The sequence below is a fragment of the Perca fluviatilis genome, chromosome 8, assembly GCF_010015445.1.
Source record: "Perca fluviatilis chromosome 8, GENO_Pfluv_1.0, whole genome shotgun sequence".
In the NCBI taxonomy this organism is placed as follows: Eukaryota; Metazoa; Chordata; class Actinopteri; order Perciformes; family Percidae; genus Perca; species Perca fluviatilis.
Genome location: NC_053119.1, coordinates 31,881,480 through 31,905,885, shown reverse-complemented (window position 1 = coordinate 31,905,885; position 24,406 = coordinate 31,881,480). Strand labels below are relative to the sequence as shown.

The 24,406-nt window shown below is 40.3% G+C and overlaps 1 protein-coding gene across 1 annotated transcript in view; it reads right to left on the bottom strand.

The window, feature by feature from the left end:
• Positions 1-24,406, bottom strand: part of LOC120564412 (spondin-1-like) — a 483,039-nt gene that overhangs the window by 314,876 nt on the left and 143,757 nt on the right. The window contains exon 4 of the mRNA XM_039809345.1: positions 34-107. Coding sequence (XP_039665279.1) covers positions 34-107 — 74 coding nt within the window. The remainder of the gene's footprint in view (positions 1-33; positions 108-24,406) is intronic.

Here is a 24,406-nt window from a genome sequence, read left to right as displayed (position 1 = left end):
AGAGGGGAAGAGATGATGGGCAGCTGTCATTACCTTTCTCACACAGTCGAATAGTGAGAGAGCCTTCATCCTGGAAATAAATTATTCTCTTCTGGACAATACTGGCCCTGGAGAGACAGAGAGATAGATAGTTAGGAAGGGAAAGTATTGAAAAAAATATGAGCGAAAGGGGAGAGAAAGTTGGATAGTAAATGTTGTAAAGAGAATGCAAAAAGTGCATTATGGAGCTTGCACACTGCTCCAACAAACTCCAACATTCTAAAGTTGGCAGTTGTTGGTGTGTGTCATTTGGTAGTCTTTAGAATGTTCATAAAACCAACTGCCAGTCCACACTGACAAGACAGTAACAGACAATAGTGACTTTTGTCACCTAGCTAGTCCTACCTTTTCTTATTTGAGTTTTGGTTTAATATAACATGGATGAAGTGGAGACCTTGTTGAATGTGGCCAAAGTACTTCTGGTCCACCTGGCCTGTAAAGCTGCTAGCCGTGTACAGTAGAGACGGCAATCAAGACGAGCCAGGAGGAGACTGTGGTGTAAACCTTGGATATTGCCCAATATATTGCGAATTTTGCCCGTTTTGCTCCTCAAGCTTTTGAGGAATTACTCACTATGGTTACTCCACTAATTGCCAGAAAAAACACAAATTTTAGAGACAGCATTTCTCCTGGCGAACGCCTCATGGTGACATTAAGATTTTTGGCAACAGGTGAGGTGCTACAATCATCAATGTCTTCTCTATTAATTTGTAATACATTTTAGATTATTGCTTAACTTGTGTTGTTTTACAGGTGAAACCTTCCAGAGCCTTTCTTACCAATTTCGAATTGGTTTCTCAACAATCTGTGCTATTATTCCTGAAACCTGTGTTGCTATTCATCAAGTTCTCTATGAAAAGTATCTCAAGGTATGCCATTTTAAATATTACCATTATCTCATATAGGCTAAGTAGGCAGTAGCCTAATGCTTTAAATCAAAGTATAATTACACTGGTCCAATTAAATAACGCCATGCATCATACAGATGTCCTTTGATGATTTATTTCCACCTTTTCGTCGTAAGACACCGAGAAAACTAAAAGAAAAATAAACACATAAAATGATTCAAATGTACTTCTTTCAGTCATTTTAAAGTCTCTTAAGCACGTTTCCTTAACTAGATGGGCCCACAATGTTAGCATCACAGTTACAACAGTACAGAAAGTGCATTAAATGTAAAGAAATTACAACAGATATTAAACACAAATATGACACGGCTAAAATACAAAACAATTACCGTGTGCGTCTCTTGGACCGTGCAAAACCCTTGTTTGAAACATTTTTTCTCTGCAGCCACGTTGGCTCTCTCTCTGTATTCCTCTAACCCACAATGCAACAGGTGAGGCCTTCACTAAACTCTGGTCATTTGACCTCAACATCAAAAATGGCATTTGTAATACAGAACAACAACATTTAAACAAACTTATTTTTAAGGTAAAATATTTTAGTAACATTTTAAATTAAACTCTTATTTATTACATTTTTAATGTTTTTAATTACTGTATGGATTCAAACACTAATGAAATTATCTAAAATATGTATGATGATGTGAAAACACACTATAGGCAATTGAATACTGGTATGTTTAATAAACAGAAATCATTGAATCAACAACAACACCTCAAGATCAATATATATAGGCCTAATTCATACTATCAATTATATCCAAAGGGGTTTTCATATGGTCGGTCGTGTGGACTAGGAACATTATAGATGAGCTGACCTATCTGACTTTGCACATAGCGGAAATACCGTGCATCTGACTTTTCCATTGCTCGGAATTCATGCTCTAAATACTGACAATAAGATGTTATGTTGTCTGAGCGTATCTCAGATACACTCTTAGTGAGAGAATGCAGTGTAATAGTAACTGCCTCCAGCATTTGTATGTCTCTCTCTTCAGTGTCTTGGGACTTCCTTTTGCGTCTGATAGGTGTAGAGAGTGGTGTAGGGTGTGGGGGCGTGACATCACATGGGTTAACTGGTTCCTCCTCCTCTCCCCCATCGATCACAGGCACATCTTCTGGGCAGTTGTCAGTCTCAGCAACAGTGATAGAGCAGTTCTCCTGTCCATTTACCTCAGATGGCATGTCCTATTAAAAGAAAATATTAATATTACCAATGTCAATTTTCTCCTTTTAGTGCCCAAACACAACATCTGAGTGGCTGAAGGTTGCTGAAGGGTTTCAGAAGAACTGTAAGTTCCCCCATTGTCTTGGTGCTTTGGATGGAAAACACATTGCAATTCGGCCTCCACCAAAGAGTGGTTCAGTTTATTATAACTATAAACTATTTCATTCCATCGTACTCATGGCCCTAGTTGACAGCAACTACAAATTCCTATACATTGACATTGGATGTGTGAAGAATTAACAACAGTTAATAACATGTGCCTAAGTTCAACAAAACAAGTCACACCAAGGCCCTGAGTAAATGCAATCACTAATGACTTTCTGGATTATATGATCAATCAGTTTTAATAACTTTCTTTCTATGTAATGGAATGTTTCAATTTGACTTCAGTGTACTCATAGTGCAGATAAAGGGTTAACACAGAGCATAGAAAGAAATCCTCCAATGAGAATTTTCAGAGCCTGTTGCTAGGGTGTATGATGGGAATATTTCATTTTTGGGACAGCCTTCCCCAGTAACTTTCCATTGTGAAAAGTTCTAGAAGATGATGTCATCTGAACTATTGAACTCAGCTACGTTTTGTGTCAATCAGCAGTCTCCCGCTGTGATACAGGCTGGCACATTGCCAGCTCTTTGTCCAGAGAGAAGATGTGTGACTGGGACAGGTGCGAAGATGAGGGAGGCTCCTTGACAGATGATAAACATGCCAGTCCAAAATTAAAGGAACAAACATCATATCTTTGCTTTTAGTTTGAACTTTTAACCAGTTTTGAAACATTTAATACAACATTTAAAAACTAGGCATATCATGTTTCAAGGAGAATCCCTCCCCTCAGGAGACGTCTGGAAAAGCCATTGGACACACAAAAAAGATCTGACACCTGCCGGGACCAATAAGAGAAGAACGCACCGGAGTAGAATAGTATTTATACTGTCTAGACAAAGGATTTGGCGCGCAGTTTGCGGAGTTTTCAGAACGAAACAAACTGTTGCCCACAGCTGTGTATCCCTGTACCCTTTTTCTGCCTTATTGCTTGGAAATAAATCTTGAACAGGAGAGAAGTTGTAGACTTTGTATCTGAAGTTGGAGCGACTTTTTTACCTTTCTCTCAACAAACAAACACGCTAACAGATGCAATGGCAGGGTGTCAGATGGAGGTGTATTCAGGGGATGTACACTTCAGGAATTGGAGAGGCAAACAGCCAACATCCCCTTACCTTCTCCCCTGCTTGGATCACAAAGCGAGGTACCATTCTACATGGTGGCAGATGAGGCATTCCCCCTAAAACCATACATCATAAAACCCTATGCAAGGAGAGGCCTTACCGATGGACAAAGGGTGTTCAATTATCAACTTTCCAGTGCAAGACGAGTCGTTGAAAATGCCTTTGGCATACTGGCCAACCGGTGGCGTGTGTTGTTCACTACCATCAATCAACAACCACACGTGGTAGAAAACATGATCCTCGCCTGCTGTGCAATGCACAACTTCCTCCGAGAGGAACACAGTACGGTGTACGAAGTTCCAGACACAATCCCAGTTCCCTGGGGTCAGGATCCTTCACTACCACAGGCTGCTCTACCTGGGTCTACAAATCCCACTCAGCAGGCTAAGATGACCAGAGAGCTCCTAACAGAGTGTTTCAACATTAATAGGCCATAGAATATAGAAATAAATTCTTACATTTAGAGACAAGTTTGACTTTGACTGCCTTTTTCTCATATGGATCTCAAGAAACTTCATCCTCTGCAACATCCAGGACTGGCGGGGTGTGATAAAGCCATCACTGCCCGATGGCTTTGCCTTCAGGTAGCGGCTGTACTGAGTCCTCATACTCTCCATCTTTGCTTTCACCGCAGCTTCTGTAAAAAAAAAAAAAAAAGTAGATTCAGCCTACATTAGTAACAGCTACTACACTCAGATTTTAAGACCACCAACTTACTTTAAAGGTCCAATATGTAATATTTGTACTGTAATAAATCCAAAAATGACACCAATGCCTCATCAGATATTAAGGAAACATGTTAAACTGAAATACTATCTTTTCTGACAACAATGCTAATTTAGTAATGCTAGTTTGACAGCCAGGCCGGGTTGCCAGATATACCTGTAAAAACGTAAACCCAGCGCGCTACAGCTGTAACGGTAGTACAGCCATGAAAGCAGCACACAAACGAACAGGATCAACGGAGATAGATTCTACCCGACCTAAAAAAAAGAAAACAGCATGTTTCTAACAGTTGCGTGACCAGAGACATAACAACCCCCTGGTAATTATTGGAGATGTATTTGAAAGATGAAGACAGCTTAGATCCCAGAAGGACGCAGAATTGGCTTATTTCCTCCTGAACAGGTAAGCATAGCTTCAGGCTAATTTATCACAGCCACTAGGGACGGCATTTTATGTCATTTCAACATTTGTGTACTCACATTGAATTATATAGCTAGAGTACCCGAGTTGGTTACTCGCAAAAACAATTGAGACATAGCCAGTAAAGTGATCCCGACTGGTCCTGGCTAACGCCGCAATGCTAACCCTGTTAACTGCTAACGTTACCGGGAGGACCAGGCAAGTGGGCCATGGCTGTTTACAACGTGTAGTTCAGCGGCTGGAGCCGACAACGGTGAGTTATTTTAAGCCACGAGAGGGGGGCTGTAAATCAGGAAGAGAGGACTGTGAGTTTGCAGTGTGTTTAGCGATTGTTGCCGTAATTCTAAGCCAATGAAGTGTGTTCCGTCGGCAAGGTAGTGGTATTTTTACCGTTTCGTATTGTAATTCTAAGCCGAGGAAGTGTGCCTGACTGGCGTGTGGAGAGGACGGTGAGGTTGGTTCATACTGTAATTTTAAGCCGAAAAAGTGTGTCTGTCAGTTGGTTACAGAGCTCCGTGTGAGCACGGGCTTTTATGACTGTCAATATAGCCAGCATATAACATTAGCTACTCCGCTGTGCTGTGGAGTAATGTCTGGCTATATGAGACTAGCATCTAACGTTAGCTACTCTGCATACCTTTCAAGTGTCCCGTTTTGGCCGGGAAAGTCCCGTATTTTCCCCTTCTTTCCCGCTGTCCTCCCGTAATGAGTACTTTCCCGTAAATCTCCCGTATTTTAACCTGCGTTATTAAAAAATAATAATACCCCGGGCCCGAGCGGAGTAAAAAAAAAAAGAAAAAAAAACATTCCCAAACTGAGCTCTGTCACCAGCCTCGCGACAACTGCCACCTGCAGTAGCCTACTACAGGTACTGTAGGTGGCAGTTGTGGCGAGGTTAGTGTGTGAGGTCAGATGATGATGGACGTTACGACAGAGACGGTGCGCTGCCAAAACTTATGAAGACTTTACTATGTATTCCCCATAGCAATGCAAGTTGAGAAAGGGTGTTTAGCATGGTACGAAAGATTGTTCCAGAGAATAGGAGGACGTTAGACAGAACTGTCTGCGCTGTACTCTCATGTAAACCACTCTGGCCCAGCCCACTAATACACTCCTTCCTAAACTCTTAAAGAATGCAAAGTCTGCAACAAATTTGTACAATAACTCACTAAAAGAGTAAAGAAAAGTTATGTGAAATGAAAAGAAAAACTGTAAAAGAAAAGCAATATGAAATGAAAATGTGTGGAATGAAAATAAAATGTAAAGACAAGCAATGTTATAAATTGTAAATGTTTTCAGCATTCTGCATCAAGTGGTGATTTTAGCTTTCTTGTACACCTGTCTTAAAATGTAAGGGATACTGGAGCTTGGTTGGGGGGGGTGGGACTGCTCGCGGTGGGCGCCGGAAAATTTCCCTTATTTTCAAATCCAAAACTTGACAGGTATGGCTACTCTGCTGTGCTGTGGAGTAATGTCTGGCTATGTGAGACTAGCATCTAACGTTAGCTAGTCTGCTGTGCTGTGAAGTAATGTCTGGCTATGTGAGAAAAGCGTCTAGCAACATTGTTGTGAATGCTGCGGTCTCAGCCTGGCAACCCCCGTGAACTTCGAGTCTGGGCAGGAGGGGGCAGGGGAAACGACTCTCCAGTATTTTGAATTGGTAGTGCAGTAACTATTTTAACCGCTAGCTGCCAGTATTACATACAATATTACATATTGCACCTTTAAAGCATAAGTTAATAATCCATCTATCTTGCTCACTGCATGTTTGATCATTATAACACATCCAGTTTACAGCCCCTTTTCTCCTTACATTTCAAGTTAAAATAATAACAGGATCAATTGCGACCACTATGTGGAGCTGTTATTAGCTTACTAATTCATACCAGTACAGCCATGAGTTTGTTAATGAATTCAAGTTCGTTCTAAATGTGTATTTTGATCGTATAGGCTAAACGTTAGCATAGTAATGGAATTTCCCATAGAAGTTAGCATTAAGCTAGCGCATTTGTTTCTATTCGTTTTTAACAGACATATCAATATTGTTCCTGAACAACGTCTGTAACCGTATGAAATACTGAGATGTATTATTTGTTCTGTGTAGTTTTACAGTGCTTCCTGAGTAAAGTTTGGAAAGGATACACTGGCTTCATTCATTTGTCTTGGGGAAACTGTTAGCTATCTGCCGAGCTAATGTAGCAAGACAGGCTGCGCCACACACACAAATAAGCGGGGGCAGAACAGTTATTACTGATTATTCATACCAGTACAGGCATGACATTCGTAGAATACCGTTAATGTTGCTTAGCCTAAAATAAAATTACGGTGTTAGCTAGCTTTGCTAACAGTAACAAAATTAACGTTAGGTAGGCTACTTACCAGAGGTTTCCAGTTTCTCCGCGATGTGTTTAATCGCTTGCATTTTGCTGTCACGGTTGGAATATGCCTGGGTCGTAATGTCATAAAGTTTGGGTTTCTCTTCCCATAACTCAATTAGCGATTCTTCATGTTCCTGGGTCCAGAAACCAGCCATTTCCAAACTTGCTCAAGGTTTCCAACGCAAAATCTAGCTAGGAGTGTCAGTGATGCACAGCTGGATACAAGGTAACTGTGCTCTCGGAAATTCTGCACGCAAAAAGCTTGTTGTCAAGGAAACGAGCTGTTAGAATGTTGCCGTTTGTTGGAAAATGAGCTACACTGGTCCGACATTCTCCAACTCCACCAGACCCGACTGGACATGTCAAACTCTAACGACTCCCTCCAACAAACGCCAACAAACACAGACGGCCGGCCCACACTGACCCAACTGTTGGTGTTTGTTGGCATTTGTTGGTGTTTGTTGGAGCAGTGTGCAAGCCAGATGGATAATACCATAGTGTTTTTTTTTCAATATCTGATCCTTGTAATCCTTGGCAAGAGGGGAAGGTATTGGGTTCCCCAATGTTTGACAGTAATAAATGTCTTTTAAAAGAATAAAAATCAATAACCGCAGATTGTATTTCTTGTCTTTTAAAGTTTTCTGCTTTGTTCTGCAACCTTCTCTTGTAAGGTAGGTGCAATTTGTTGCTTTTAAATCTCCTCATTGTTTGTAATTACTCTGACACACAATTGGAAAAATATTTGTCTTTATATTTACGTTCTGACATAACTTCATAACGTAAAAGTGGTTGTACAGTTCTTGGTTTTGACAAATTAATTTGTTGGAGCCACTGTCCCAGTTTGGGGGTTACTGCCCCAAGTGTCTTCAACATCCTCTCTAAGCCCTTGGTGTTTTTCAAGCTTCTTGTGTTTCTTCTAACCCTATGTTGCTATTGCTTGGGATTGCTGTATCTATCTAACTGCCTTCTTCGGCTGTTTGTTGACCACCATGATGTCCGGTGGTTAGCCAACACCATTTTATTAGTCTTGGTCTTAAAGTCTCACAGGATCTCAGCTATGTAATTCTCATCCACCTATAGACATACCTGCCAACTCAGAAGGGCTGATAAAGGTGACACATCTCTTCCCCCCCCCCCCCAAGAAGAAAATAAAAAGAAAACACAATATATATATATATATATATATATATATATATATATATATATATATATATATATATATATATATATATATATCCAAAATTAAATGATTTATTAAAAATGTAATAACAATATGACAAAAACAACCACTGGATGGGAAAAGCGTATTTTACAATTACTTTGAATGCACCACGAGGCTGGCGAGGCGAGGCTGAGTCTGTGTTGTTTTTCAGACAACAGCAGCTACAGTCTGGTGTTAGAATCCTCTACAGTGAAATACAGACACACTTTTACACCGTGTTTACTCCAGCTGCTAGCTAACGGTAGGTTAACGTTACCTGCTGCCAAGTGCAGTGTTAACTAGCGTCCCGTGTGGCGATGTTTCAGTTCCCTCTAACGTCCATTTTTGGAGCATGAGAGAGAAGTGCGGGCATTTAAATGGCACCTAAATAAGGCACCGAAATCTGCATTGCTATTCAGTCCAGTAGATAACGGTTGTTAAGGCACCGGTGCCGTATTAGCACCGGGTCTTATTTTACCACATATTAAATATCATACTCCCTATGCAACAAAATGAACACAGTAAAATGAAGTTGTTCCTGTGAGTCTTTACAGTTGCACGGATCCATCTCCACACGAAGAAGTGCAGTGTCGGGTGGGCAAACTCACGTGTGATGCATAATTAATCCCGTGGATTATAAGTAAACAAGGTGTAAGAAATTAACCCAACCTGGACCACCAAACAGCAGTTTCAAAGGGCTGTTTGGATGTCATAAAAGACTTGGTATAGCCTATACGTTTCAACCAGTTATTTTATTTTTATTTTATTTTTTTTTAAAGTTTTGGGCATTTCTGCCTTTATTGGATAGGAAAGCTGAGATATGAAAGAGGAGAGAGAGGGGGGAAGACATGCAGGAAAACCATTACAGTCGGATTCTAACCCTGGACCTTCTGCATTGAGGAATAAACCTCTGCATATGTGCGCCCGCTCTACCAACCGAGCTAACCGGCCACTTAACCAGTTATTTTAATGGGTTGCTTATGTTATTTGTTGTTATTGTTAACATTGTTAATTTTTCTTAATTCTGCAAAATAAATTATTGTAATTACTATTTCATTATTTTATTCATGCGGAGGTACGTGGCACAGCTGTCACCTTCGTGGAGACACTTGCCTCACATGGGACCCCCTCTCCTCCTCCTGAGTCGGCTTGGCTTGGGTTTCTTGGGTATCTGCACACTCTGCAGATTTTCTTTTATTGCTTATCCCAGATGACAAAACTCCAAATAGAAAATGTTTTCTTCTCCTGAACCTCGGTGATCCCCACCTCAGTCTCACAGTCGTTTTTTTTCTGCATGTTTTGCAGCTGGAAATAGCTGTTGTGATTGAACAAAGAATGATGTCAGGAGCACATTTATAGGCATCTGCATAGTAATTTCTGGGAGGTGGCAGGGCGGGGTCAGTGGCCCGTTGATTGTGATGTATAAGGGAAATGTGCGCAGAACCTGGTGTATGCCCGATTTTATACAAATCACATCAAATTTATTTGTCACATACACAATCATACACAGTACAATGTGTAGTGAAATTCATTGTGTGGGTCAGCTGCCCTTGTGTTAAACCTGTTCTTGGTTGTGCCTTGATTGTAGGAGGAATGATGACATCCCCTTCCTGACCTGTCGTCCTGGTCCCTCTTTGCCATTGCATCTTTGTGGTACCTCATGAATCTCTAGTTGTAATATCAGTTTACGACTGGATATTTTAAATCTGAGCTAGATGTTGTTTCTGTTGTGGTTGTGGATATTTCTGTTGCCTGTTTGTATATTTCTGTTTCCTGTTTTGTATATTGACTTTGTATCATTCTGAGGTTTGTTTATGTTTCAGTTTATCCTGTTTTGACTGTGTTCTGTGCATTGGGTATATTTCTGTTTCCTGTTTTATTTGATAGTCTGTTTTCTGTTTTGTCTTGTCTAGTTTTGCTTCCTGTGTTTTCCCGCCTTGTCTGATTGTCCTGCCCCGCCCTCATGTGTTTCACCTGCTGTATCACCTGTCCCTCATTTGCTCATTACCTCATGTATTTAACCTCTGTGTTCCCTTTGTCTCTTGTCAGGTCGTTTTGTGTCTGTTAGTGTGTTTCAGTCTGTGTGTAGTATCTTCCCTGCTGTCTCTGTGTTCCCGCTTTTTTGATATCCTGTTCTTTTGTTTGATGTTCATTCTGGACTTAGTTTTTGCCTGCCTCAGTGTGGTTTTGCATTTTTTGATCCCTTTTTGTATTTGCTTGGGTTTTTCTGTTAATAAATCGTCAAGCAACAAACCGTCCGCCTGAACTCTGCTTTTGGGTCCTCAAATCCCCGGCTCATGACAGTTTCGTGGTTATATATACATACAATTGTATTATATAAATTGAAAATATGTAACAATTATATAATTACATTACATGTCATTTAGCTGACGCTTTTATCCAAAGCTACTTACAATTAAGTGTGTTCAACCTTGAAGGTGCAAACTCCAGACAAGTAGTAAGCAAGTACATTAGCTTTAAAATAGGTAATGCTACAAAGAGATATATGAAAGTGCAGCATCAAGAAAAAAATAAAAATATATATATATATATATAAAATTCTTGATGCGTTTTTCTTTTTTTTTTCTTCCCTTCTTTATCCGAGGTGTAGTCGGAAGAGATGTGTTATAAGCCTTCGGTGGAAGATGCACAGGTTTTCGGAAACCGCAAACAGTTGGGATTTCGTTGAGTGATTAGTACTCCCTCACTGTGAGGGGGCAGCAAGCAGGTTGGCTGATGCAGAGCGGAGTGGGTGGGTTTGGGTATATGGTTTGACCATCTCTTGGATGTATGCTGGGGCTGATCCGTTTGTGGCCCTGTATGCAAGTACTAGTGTCTTGAAGCGGATGTGGGCAGCAACTGGTAACCAGTGAAGAGAGCGGAGGAGCGGTGTAGTGTGAGAGAACTTGGGGAGGTTGAAGACAAGTCGCGCTGCTGCGTTCTGAATGAGCTGCAGGGGCCGGATGGCACATGCAGGCAGGCCAATCAGCAGGGAGTTGCAGTAGTCTAGACATGAGATGACTAAAGCCTGAACCAGAACCTGAGCCGCCTTCTGCATTAGAAGGGGACGTATCCTTCTGATGTTATGCAGCATGTATCTACACGATCGGGTAGTTGCAGCGATGTTGGCAGTGAAGGCCAGTTGGTCGTCAAGTGTCACACCCAGGTTTCTAGTGGTCTGGGCGCGGGCTACAACTGAGTTGTCAATTGTTATAGTCAGGTCCTGGGTAGGAGAGCCTTTCCCTGGAAGGAAAATGAGCTCAGTCTTGTCAAGGTTGAGTTTCAGATGGTGTGTGGACATCCAAGAAGAAATGTCAGTCAGACAGGCCGAGAATCGTGCTGCTACCTGAGTTTCAGACTCCGGAAAGGAGAGAATTACTTGGATGTCATCTGCGTAGCTGTGATATGAAAAGCTGTGCGACCGAATGACAGACCCGAGAGAGTTGGTGTACAGAGAGAAGAGGTGGGGACCCAGGACTGATCCCTGAGGAACCCCAGTTTTGAGTGGGCAAGGTTCTGAGGTAGATACTCTCCAAGTTACCCGGTAGGTTCGGTCTGCCAGGTAGGATTTGAGCAAAGAGAGCGCAGAGCCTGAGACACCCAGATCATGGAGTGTCGAAATGAGGATCTGCTTGTTCACTGTGTCAGATGCAGCCGAAAGGTCCAGAAGGATGATGACGGAGGAGAGAGAGGCTGCTCTAGCGATGCGAAGCTGCTCAGTGACAGCAAGGAGGGCAGTTTCTGTTGAGTGGCCAGCCTTGAAGCCAGACTTGTGGGGATCAAGAAGATTGTTCTGGTGGAGATAGGTAGAGAGTTGATTATAAATGGCACGCTCAAGCGTTTTGGATAGAAATGGAAGAAGGGAGACGGGTCTGTAGTTATTTACTTCAGACGAGTCGAGTGTTGGTTATTTGAGTAGTGGGGTCACTCTTGCCTCTTTTAACGGCATCAGGGAAACAGCCAGTTGACAGGGAGATGTTAATGAGATGAGTGAGGAAAGGAAGAAGGTCAGGAGCAGTAGACTGGAGAAGGGATAGGATCAAGGGGGTGGATGGTAAGATGATTTCAGGAAGTATGGTGGAGAATGAAGAGCATATGTCATCTATCTTTTTTACAAAGTAGTTGACAAAGTGGATTGGTAGGATGGAGGAGGGAGGAGGTGAACTGGGGGAATCTAGGAGGTTAGAGAAGATGGAAAAAAGTTTTTTGGGGTTGGAGAAAGAAGATTCAATTTTTTGAAGTTTGATAAAAAGAGCTTTTTGCTGCTGAAATAGAGGCAGCGAAGGAGGAAAGAAAAGACTGATCGGTAAGCAGATCATCTGGGTGTTTCGATTTCCGCCATTTCCTTTCTGCTGCCCGTATAGTTGATCTTTCAGCATGCACTGAGTCCGATAACCACGGAGCTGGCGAGGACTTGGGAGCCTGCCATGAAGTAAGAGGGCAGAGAGAGTCAAGGGAGGAGGCTAGAGTAGAGAGGAGAGTGTCTGTGGCAGCGTTGGGAGGCATGAGTAAGAAAAAGTCAGATGGAGGGAGGGTTGATAAAGTGCATGACGCCAGAGAAGGAGAGAGTGAACGAATATTACGACGGACAGGTACAGTGTCTCTTGAGATATGGTTGTGAGCTATATCTAATATATATGTGTATGTATGTATGTAAATATATATATATATATATATATATATATATATATATATATATATATATATATATATATATATATATATCTCTACTATTTTTCTACAAGCGGTCATAGCAGCAAGCCCGTCAGAGAAGATATAAAGACGGGATATGAAAGTGAGCTGAACAACACTGACCGTGGAGACAGGAGGAACTAGCAATAAGTAGGAGTTATCAGTTCTATTGCTCCTATAAATCTTCCACAGACTGAATATACCATGCAACATGGGTTGACTGCTTGGGCATGAAATTAAAAAAGAAAAGTGAAATATACAGACAATTACTGAGCTGTCCTTGATAGCTTTAAGTAAATTCTGTAATAGTTTAAATGAGACTAATGGCCAATTGGTTTATCATCAAGTAAATCAATATATTAAACAATAAAAAAAAACATTTTTACATCTTTTCACAGTAAGCCTTCAGTGAAAATGATTCACACCTACTGCCTGTCTTTATTTAAGATATCCCCTTTTCACTAGACGTATCTATTCATTCGGTGCATCAGTTTGAGAGTTTACTTGGCTCTATTTTGAAAATGTGTAAATTACAGGGCACTGTAAGGCAGACAGTAGATATATGTGTTGGAGGAAACAAGTTCTAACAAAATTGCTGCATTTACTTCTGGCCCTAAAGAGGTCGTAGATTACTTAATATTTCTAGCAATTGAGTCATGAAAAAGTGTCTAATTCACATTAATCTTGATATTCAGCAGTATAATATTGCGACGTTTTTCACTTTGGTTATCATTTTTAATTAACTATAACCAAAACAATAAAATTTCCAAATGCCTGCTTCAGATGCCCAAACCTACCAAAAGTTAGTTTTCAACTCTTTAATTTAAGAATGATTACTTCTTCTTTTAGTGGTAAGCAACCATCTTTTTAAAGCCTTAAGCAAAGCTGCTTGAGAGCAGAATCTAAACTCATCTGTCTCGACGTAATAACAGACAGGAACAAGCTTTTTGTGAGTCTCCCCCTCATAAAAAAAAAGTGGAGGCTCCCTCCAACATACAGGAGTGGCTAATGTCTACTAAAATGTTTTATAGCAAAAACCTACTGCAAATTATAAAAAGCAAGTTACAACAATGGAGAGAGGACAGTTAGGAAAAAAGACAGAGTGAGACAGAAAGGTGTACACGTTAGATGAGGTAATGCTGAATCTCTATCTTACCACTGACAGACAATAGTGACAATAATACGAGGTGAATTTGATTAGCAGATGTTACCCTACCAGGGCTAGATTTATTGAACTAGCAAACACTGAGATGTGCCATCTGTCATACAGCAACAGCAGATAAATTAAAAGCAATAGCTGTTAGTATACTGTTGAGGTAAGGGCAAGTTATAGCATCTTGCTCAGAGGAGGAAGACGTGTGTCACAGTGGTTATTCCCCTCAGGAAGTCGGATGAGGAGATGGAAACGAGAGAGGGTCCGTGTACGTTTTGATAGTTTGTTTTTTCGTTTGAACCACAAAACAAAATAATGAGAAACCAGCTGTTTTTCGTTTGTCGTTTCAAACCAAAAACAAAGAAATGGTAAAAAAAAAGAGCCGTTCTCCGTTTTTGGTTTCTGAATCCAAAAACGAAAAACGACTATGTTAGCAACAGTAGTTTATTACAGTAATTTAATATCGTGCCTATCCACGCATCACCAGTCACGTTTAATGAGCGCATTGTTTGGTTCAATACAGTTGGTAATAGTTAACCTAAGAACTTATTGTGTGTGCAGAGTTGTTACTGTTAGCACTATATTATATAGGGGAGAGCAGAGACAGTTTAAATACTTTGTAATTAAACGTAATTTACAAAGCGATCATATAGCACTGAAAGCTAATATTTTGTCACTAGCAACCTACACCTGTCCTCTGTCAAATACAGTTGCATTTTCAGCTTTGAACAAAACCGTTAAGGAATTATTACAGCAAAAGTGGGGCGTGCGTTATGTTTCATTCGTCCCTCCTGGTGGGGACGATTGAAACAGCATAGGGGGACGAATGAAACATATGGTTTAAGCCATATAAACTTCCCACAACTTCAATATTTTACTACATATCATGAATGGTACTCCCAAAAGTTGTTATTTCAGATAGATTGTTGCTGGGCTACGTCTTCGTGAATATCTGTTAACAACTCATTGCCGTCACCTTGAAGCGTGTATGAAGCGGTTTTTGAAATATCATGCACTGTCGGTGATGATTCTGCCATTTGTATAGCTAGAACAGTACGTTTTCCCATTTATATCAAGTTTCTATTGTGGAAAATGACGTTTCACTAGGTTTTTACGTGGGTTAAGTCACTGCATCCAAATAAGTGCCCTTAACGACCCACAGCCCATCAGTCTCCATAGGATAACGGGAAAACTCGACCCCCTACCTGGTGGGGCCCATTGCGGTGGAAACCACATTAAATATTAATTTAATTAGGGGAGAGCCGGGACGATTGAAACGCGGGACAGATGAAATATTCCAGTTTTCTCCGAGTGCAATGATGATAGACAGACTTCCTTAGGTCAAAACATTTAATCTCCTATCAGCCAAATATCTTCCTGTTACTTCCTTTTATGACGGAGTTACAGGCGATAAACAAGTTTTGATGGTCGAAAGTAAACTTCCTTAGCGGTTAGGGTAGCTAAATTTTTTCAATTATTAATGAGTGTTTTTCATTTAAAGTTTCGACTACATGCTTATTCGGTAGACTATTTAGTGGTCTCCACAATCCCAGACTTTCATATTGCATGCTTGTTTACATGCAAAACAAGTATAATGGCATATGTCTATGTCGGGAAGGTTGAGCTGTTTCAACTGTCCCCGACCTGGCTGTAACTCCATGTATTTTAAGTAAATGCACAAATATCTGTGTTTATACAATAATTCATGGAGGGGATGGAAAAGCAGTTTTAGAAAGATGAAAATATATTTGGGCCCCACCAGGTAGGGGGTCGAGTTTTCCCGTTATCCTATGGAGACTGATGGGCTGTGAGTCGTTAAGGGCACTTATTTGAATGCAGTGACTTAACCCACGTAAAAACCTAGTGAAACGACATTTTCCACAATAGAAACTTGATGGGAAAACGTACTGTTCTAGCTATAAAAATGGCAGAATCGTCACCGACAGTGCATGATATTTCAAAAAACGCTTCATACACGCTTCAAGGTGACGGCAATGAGTTGTTAACAGATATTCATGAAGACGTATAGCCCAGCAACAATCTATCTGAAATAACAACTTTTGGGAGTACCAAATTAGCTTTCAGTGCGATATGATCGCTTTGTAAATTACGTTTAATTAAAAAGTATTTAAACTCTCCCTCACTGTAAAAACGAAAATGTTGTGAAAACTCAAAATTTCAAGGCAACTTACTGCACTAGATTTTTGAGTTTTGAGGCCAACTCAAACTCCTACGTTTTGAAAATAGTTCAGCCAACTAATAATGTTTTGTTCAAATAATTAACTTTCATATGCTGTGCCAACTAATAATGTTTTGTTTAAATAATTAACTTTCATATGCTGTGCCAACTAATAATGTTTTGTTTAAATAATTAACTTTCATATGCTGTGCCAACTAATAATGTTTTGTTTAAATAATTTATCTTTCATAGATATAAAAACTTAAAATCTTAAGTTTCACATACTAAATAATTCAAAAAACAGTCATGTCAAATAATTATCTTTTGTTCAGATAATTAACTTTTGTGTGTAAAACTAAGTTTCGACTTCTAAAAAAGCCCCGTGCAAAATAGGCCATCAAACGCTATCATCACTAATAAAGGCATAGTGAATAAAAACGTGAAGACCTATACTGCTCAAAAACACGCAAAACCATCTCTACAAATACATACAGGTTACAAATTAAACAGCACAACAATACAATTACCAGCAACAAAAATTACATCTAACAGACACTTTAATAAAAATAATTACATTTACAAACGCAACTAGCAATACACAACCAATTCATATCAAACACCACCCCAAATTTAAGCATAGAACAAAAGTAGCAACAACCCTGCAACAGAAACCTATAGCATGAAAGAGTATATGCCTCATTTGACTAACACAATAAAGTGCGCCACCATACATTTTAAGTAACCAACTTACACAAAACAATAAGTGAGTTGAATAACACTTTAACAAATTATAACATATTTTTTTCTGTTTAATTGAAAATCAAAGTAAGATGAGCAATTTCAAGTTCTCGTTTTTACAGTGCTGCTCTCCCCTATATAATATAGAGCTAACAGTAACAACTCTGCACACACAATAAGTTCTTAGGTTAACTATTACCAACTGTATTGAACCAAACAATGCGCTCATTAAACATGACTGGTGATGCGTGGATAGGCACGATATTAAATCACTGTAATAAATAAAAAAAAAACTACTGTTGCTAACATATTTCTTTCGGTCCCGGTTTATATAAGCCTATATATTGATTGATTTTTTTTCTTCTAACGTTACTCTAGTATAACGTTATGCTGCACATTATGACCGTTCTATAAGCTTGGCTTTTATTTTTATAGGCCATATTTACTATTACTTCCGGGTCACGTGGCCAAATGTCTTTCTTTTAATGTAGATATTCAAACGGAGAAATGAAAAAAGGAATTTCAAAAAACCAAAATCGGACCGTTATTTGAATTTGGTTTAGTCGTTTTTGGATTCAGAAACCAAAAACGGAGAACGGCTCTTTTTTTACCGTTTCTTTGTTTTTGGTTTGAAACGACAAACAGCTGGTTTCTCATTATTTTGTTTTGTGGTTCAAACGAAAAAACAAACTATCAAAACGTACACGGACCAGAGAGAGAGGGTAAACGGCAGAAAGGTAGAGAAGAAAGGTTTTCAGAGGACGGTTCTCTCCGAGTTATCGATTATTTATCATTTATATTATTGATTTGTCAAAAAGTGTCTAGCGGCTACATATTCCCATATCTCACTGTACCTGTATGAGCCCACATATGATTTGTTTGTGCTCACACAGGTGGCATGAATTACACTTTACACTACATCATGTATTAACTATAAGAGCTATAAGTTAACAGACAATATTACATTTGTAGAAGCATAAATCACAGTCATTGTGTCTGAAATCAATACCTTATTTCTTTTACTGAAGTCAGTCTTCTAGTTTTCTTTTAATTCCATAACAGCCGGTGTCTTTTGTAATAACAACATTAAGAATTACTGGCCCTCATGTATCAACCTAACGTAGAAACCAGTACAGATATAAGCGCAGAAATCATCTTACAGCAGGCTTCACGTATGATTCATGAAACGTTCATATCACACCAATCAGAGTGTAAGAATGGTCGTACATTGATAAATGCAGAGGATGGAAACGTAATTTAAATGTCACGCCCCAATATATTCTCGGTTTTGAGGCCTCGCCCCTACAATTTACGACATAGCGAGACGTAATCCAGCTAAGAAATGGCACTTTTCAGAGGTGGAGATTGATACCCTGATATCTCAGGTTCAATTGCACTAACGTGTACTATTTGGCTGCCTGAAAACTGGTATTAAAGCAGGGGTCTCAAACTCGCGGCCGATAGTTTGTGGCCCCCGCCTTAATATGAAAGTTTAATGTTAGTGCGGCCCGCGAGTTTGATATGTATGGTACTTTACAGTGTTGTGTGCGGAGCTGAACGAACCCACCAATCACGGTGGGGTATATGGCTCTCGGGGGCGGGACATCGGCCGGGCTTGATGCAAGCAGAGAAACATTCCTCAATGAGTGAAAGTTACAGCCGCGTTGCCATGGAGTGGTTTCTTCCGTGCCTGGCTGGCTGCCTCGTTTCTATTGGGCACATGCCGACATTTGTCCCAGCGCGCTGCGTTCACAACACTTCACTTATTTTAAGTTGCTGCCCAGGACATTATACGTAGCCTATATATATGTATATAAATGTATATACATTTATATAGCTCTCATTATATATATAACGAGGGGTTAAATTGGGCCGGGGCTCTCCGGGGCTCAGTTCCGGCACATAAGCCTGCTAGTTTGTCCAGATGTGCCTGCTTGCAGTCTAAATATGTCACAAAAAATTTGATGAAAGTGATGCTTTTGAAAACATAATATTTGAATGATGAGGATACATGAATAAATGACATTTTTTGAAATGGCATGTCTATTTTGTCTCGGGCGGAGCTGAGATGAGAACAATCAGAACACCGGCAACACCCCGCCCAGAACTGCAGACATTTCACCACCGCAGGTCAACTACATAACGCCAAAGTGTTTCCGTGCGGTAGGATTAACAGATAAAATGCCTTCTCATAAAGCTAAAAACCCGTTCGCAACCTCCACCCGGCCCACCGAGTTCATGTACGCTGACCAAGCCGTTGAACCAGTCCTCACTGTCGCATCTCCGCCAGCGGTAGGGCTCCGCCACGGCTCGCCTCGAGCATCAGAGAGCCCCACTTTGGTGTGGCGTGTGTGTGTGTGTGTGTGTGTGTGTGTGTGTGTGTGTGTGTGTGTGTGTGTGTGTGTGTGTGTGTGTGTGAGTAAAGAGAGAGAATGGGAGAAGAAGTTTGTGTGAGGTGGACCTGGTCACCACAGACCCAAATCTTCTCAGCTGTTGCTACTGTCATGCTGCACTGTCTCTTCATGTGGCACATTATGTTTGGCACATTGTATGGGTCACTTCTTATATCATAACAAGGTAATACAATGTGTAATCAAGTGATGATTGATTAACAGTAATGCAAATGCCCTGATACCTGTTGATGCTACAACAATGCAGAGTATAGGCTCTTAACCTTGCAGTTTTGCACATATCATGTAAGACTCAATTTCTCCAAAACTCTCCAGAAAGTGCCATTTAACGGTTTATTTTTTCAATTTATTTATATATATATATATACGTCAATGGCACTTAGAGAGTTAATATGAGGTCTCTCTCTCTGACAAAGTAAATCAAAGTGATGCGTACGCGGCGGGATAAAAGAATATAAATAATAAAAATAAAGAGATTTGAGAAGACTGGAATTTTTTTAACAAAGCTTTTCTTGTGGAAAACCTGATGCGGCCCAGCCTCACCCAGACTCTGCCTCCAGCGGCCCCCAGGTAAATTGAGTTTGAGACCCCTGTATTAAAGGCTGTAGAAAGAATGCGGAATGGAAAGAAATCACTGATGCAGTCAACAGTGTTGCCGGAGTAAATCGGACTCCAGCTGAAGTTTATTTAATGTATACATCCTTGACATATGTATGCTATATTCCTAATAGTCATACACAGGCTTATATTGATATCTCTTAGGCCTACCTATATTTAAATAAACACACAAGTAACGGATTTTATGCAGTGTCTTTGATTTTACGTGTTTTTTTTTCATGAGTCAGAGCCAGGCAACCATGAGCTGTGAGGGAGAGCTCGTGTCCTCCGCCCCCCGTGCTGGACCACCACCCCGACTCTGTCTCCTGACAGCAGAGGGGCTGGAAAAACAAGCCAAAATATGTCTGTCAATGGCAGAAATATATCATTCACTTGTGGCCATTAACGACACTTTAAAAAAGAAATGAAAACCTGAAGAATAAATAAAAATTTAGTGCATTGTCATGTTTCCTGTCTTGAGTATCATTGCCAATTGCCATAACACTATACCTTTTTAAAAGTGAGGAATAATATCCTGTCTCCTTCATATAGCCCCAGTTGGGGCTGTGCTGGACACTGCTCTCTGGGCATCGGGTCATCTGGCTCCATCACTACATTTATGGCACCCTGTTTTCCTGCGTGATGTTGTGCAGAACCCCACAGGCTAAAACAATGTGCAGACTTTTTCTGCCATGTATAGTAAGGTCCCCCCCCCCCACACTGCTGATGCAAGACAGAGCCATCTGCCCTTAATCAATCCGATGGAGTGCTCCACTGTGGCCCGTGTGTGTACGTGTGCACTTTTTTACCGGTGCATAGACTTTCTAGTCCTCATTTATAATTCACCAGGCCACACCTCGTGTACTGTTTCACAGATACCAGAGCTCTCCTTCCCCTCTCTCCAGTCAAGCTTGACAAACTGCATGAGCTTGTATACACATATGCAGAACACAAATACACATAAACCCTCACGCATATACACAAAAATACAGAGGACTAGGTCTTCTAAAAGAGCCAGATCTGCCATTGCTGATAAGTGATCAACTGATGAATTCTCCTTCTCCTGTTAAACTGATTATATGCTGCACCGCAAGTCCACACTGACTCGAAAACTTGCGTACACAAGTTTAAACTTGACGTGAGATTTAATTGTAGCCTCCGCTCACTCCGCTCATATTGATAAATGCAGAGCTTTGCGTGGAAATGACCTTACGCTTACGTTTTACGCTTGTTTTCTGTCGTATGTTCATTTCGTAAATGAGGGCCACTGTGTTCATAATGACATGACAGTATCGGCCTGACTTGCTGACGTTTATGGTAAGCGTACTGCTTCATTTCAGGTGCTTGCGTGTGGCGGACGCTAGTTTGCTGCTCCAGCTAAACTTGGTTAACTCTGTTTTATTCTTTTAATTAAGCAGCTTGTTGCCTGAATTACATTTAAAACTACACTAATACTACTACTAAAGCACTCATAGTTCTCTTCTCTTACAGCGACTGTCTCGCTAAATCTTATTTACACACTGTTAGCTACTTTAGCTTAGCTGTTAACAATTACCTTTTCCTCTCCCTCATCTGCTCTCTCTTGCTCAGTGTGTCAAATGTTTAGCTATTCCTCTGCCTCCTTTAGTGATAATGATACATGTAATAAAAATAGTTTATTACTATTATTACTAAATTATTTTATCATTGCTCTGGAGGAAAGGCTTAGTGAGTTTGAGGCATGGCTTACCACCATGTATGCTTCCGCAGCTAGCCAGCGCTCCGTAGCTGGTGCGGGCCGACATTGTCATGTTTCCTGTCTTGAGTATCATTGCCAATTGCCATAACACTATACCTTTTTAAAAGTGAGGAATAATATCCTGTCTCCTTCATATAGCCCCAGTTGGGGCTGTGCTGGACACATCTGGCTCCATCACTACATTTATGGCACCCTGTTGACACACGCGTTGAGAAGCCAACTCTGGTTATTGGGAGCTCCATACTGAGAAACGTGAAGTTAGCGGCTCCAGCGGCCATGGTCGTGTGTATCCCTGGGGCCAGAGTGGGCGATGTTGAATCCTACTTAAAACTACTGGCTAAAGATAAACGTAAATACAGTAAGATTGTTATTCACGCTGGTGGTAATGATACCTGATTACACAAATCGGAGATTACTAAAATTAATGTTGAGTCAGTGTGTGCATATTCAAAGACTAGGTCGAATCCTGTAGTTTTCTCTGAACCCCTGCCAAACTTGATCAGCGAAGACATGTACAGCCGCATGTTATCATTTGTTGGGGTGGTGCCCAGCAAATGATGTGGGCTATATAGATAACTGGCAGGCGTTCTGGGGCAAAACTGGTCTGATTAGGAGAGACGGCATTCATCCAACTTTGGACATAGCCGCTCTCATATCTAGAAATCTGACAGAGTCTATAAGTGGTCCTAATCCATGACAACCCAGCGTTGAAACCAGGAGTCAAGGGTGGAGTGATGCGTGCTTCTCTGCGCTTCCGTTGGAGCAGTTACCCACTCAGTTCCATAACCACGGTGTCTGTCCCCCAACTCCAATCAATTAAATCAAAAGTAAACAAAAGGAGTTATACACAAAAACCTAATAAAAATGATAACCACCACTCAATAGTAGATCATAATAGGATAATTAAATGAGGACTTTTAAATATCAGATCTCTGTCTTCTAAAGCAGTGCTTTTATCTGAAATCTGAGTTTTTATAAAGTCTAGTCCTTAAATCAGACAAAGTAATTATTGTAGGTGATTTTAATATCCATGTGGATGTTGACAATGATAGCCTTAGTATTGCGTTCATCTCACTACTAAATTCAATTAGTTTCAGTCAGAGTGTGCATAAGGCCCCTCGCTGTTTTAACGACCTTGTGCTGGCATATGGCATCGAAACTCAAAAATGTATAGTAGTTCCACAGAATCGAATTCTTATTACCCGACTACACAAAATTAGATTAAAGCTTCTACACTAGATGCCTATCTGATAGTGCTATAGCTAAATTTAACCCTCATGCCCTCCTCGGCCATTTTGTACATTTTTCTCAAGTTTTTTTTTTCATTTTGCGATCATTTTTGCTGTGTTACTGCTTATGGCATGAAATTTTGTAGGAACCTTTCTTTTCAGCCAAATTTTTTAAATCCAGTGTTTTTTACTCTTACATGTCTTTTATACTTAAATGATTCATTTTGTACCCTCTGGACACCTTTGAGGCAAAAATGTCCACACACACAGAAACTGTTATTAAATCATCATATCAATACTTTTTCTGCTTTTTTTTCATAAATCACTTAAACAACTTCTAACCTAATCAAAACCAACAAACATTCAATCATTTTCAGGATTTTAACCCTTTAAATGCCAGTTTATGTATTTGAAGTATGTCATTATTTATAAAAAAAAAATATATAATGAATAATATGTAGATGGGGCTTTGGTGGGAATTAGAGGTTTGGATATGTCAAATAAGCAACAAAACTGATTTGATTGCATTAGTATTTTTTATGTAGTTCCAGATACTCCCTTTGGACACCTTCGAGGCAAAAATGCCCCCATTGACTTCCATTATAACCACATGTTTTGAGCTCACTGCCTTTACAATCTAAAACCATGCATTCTGTAATGTCAGCATTTCATTTTGAACAAAAGTGGTTTGACATTTGACATTTTTACAGTATTTCACCAGATTCAACCATTTTGCCCTTGTAGGCCAATGTATAAAATTATTATAATTTTTTTTCAGTTATATTATGGAGCTGTGTGTGTGTGTGTGTGTGTGTGTGTATGTATGCGTGTGTGTGTGTGTGTGTGTGTGTGTGCGTGCATGTCTGTGTGTGAGAGAGAGTTTGTGTAAATCTGTAAACAAACAATGATAATTTTAGTGGTGAAAAAAGCGCACCTTACTTTTGCCAATTATATTATGGAGCCGTGTGTGTGTGTATGCATGCATGCGTGTCTGTGTGTGAGAGAGAGTTTGTGTAAATCTGGGTGAAAAAAGGGCTTCTTTTGAAGGATACATTTCATGTGTCTTTGGAGACGTGCTTGAATAAAAACATTGTCTCCTGCATTTGTTGTAAACAAAAACTATTAGTGTGTTCATGCACCTGGCTATAGAGAAGGAGAAAGACCTGGAGCAAAGAGAAGGAGCCTTTATCTTCCAGCGAACTGCAGGGCTCATCTGAAGATGACACAAGTTTCGAGAGTCTGACACAAAATGGTCACTGGTGTCCTCCAACTCTGTGAGTGCCTCTAACCCTTCCTCTGAAAGTGGAGAGGACACTGAAGATCCTGTCCATCCTAACATTGAATGGACAGTGAAAAATTGGCAAGTCTGGTCTCCATCTAATACTGAGACGCTGCACAATATTCAAGCACCGACAGACATGATGCCAGAGCCCACGAGATATGCCATATCAAGAATCCATGATATGGCATCCTCTTTCGACCTTTTCTTCAGTCCTGACATGATCCAGCTGATTCAGGAAATGACAAACCTACACGGGAGGTGTT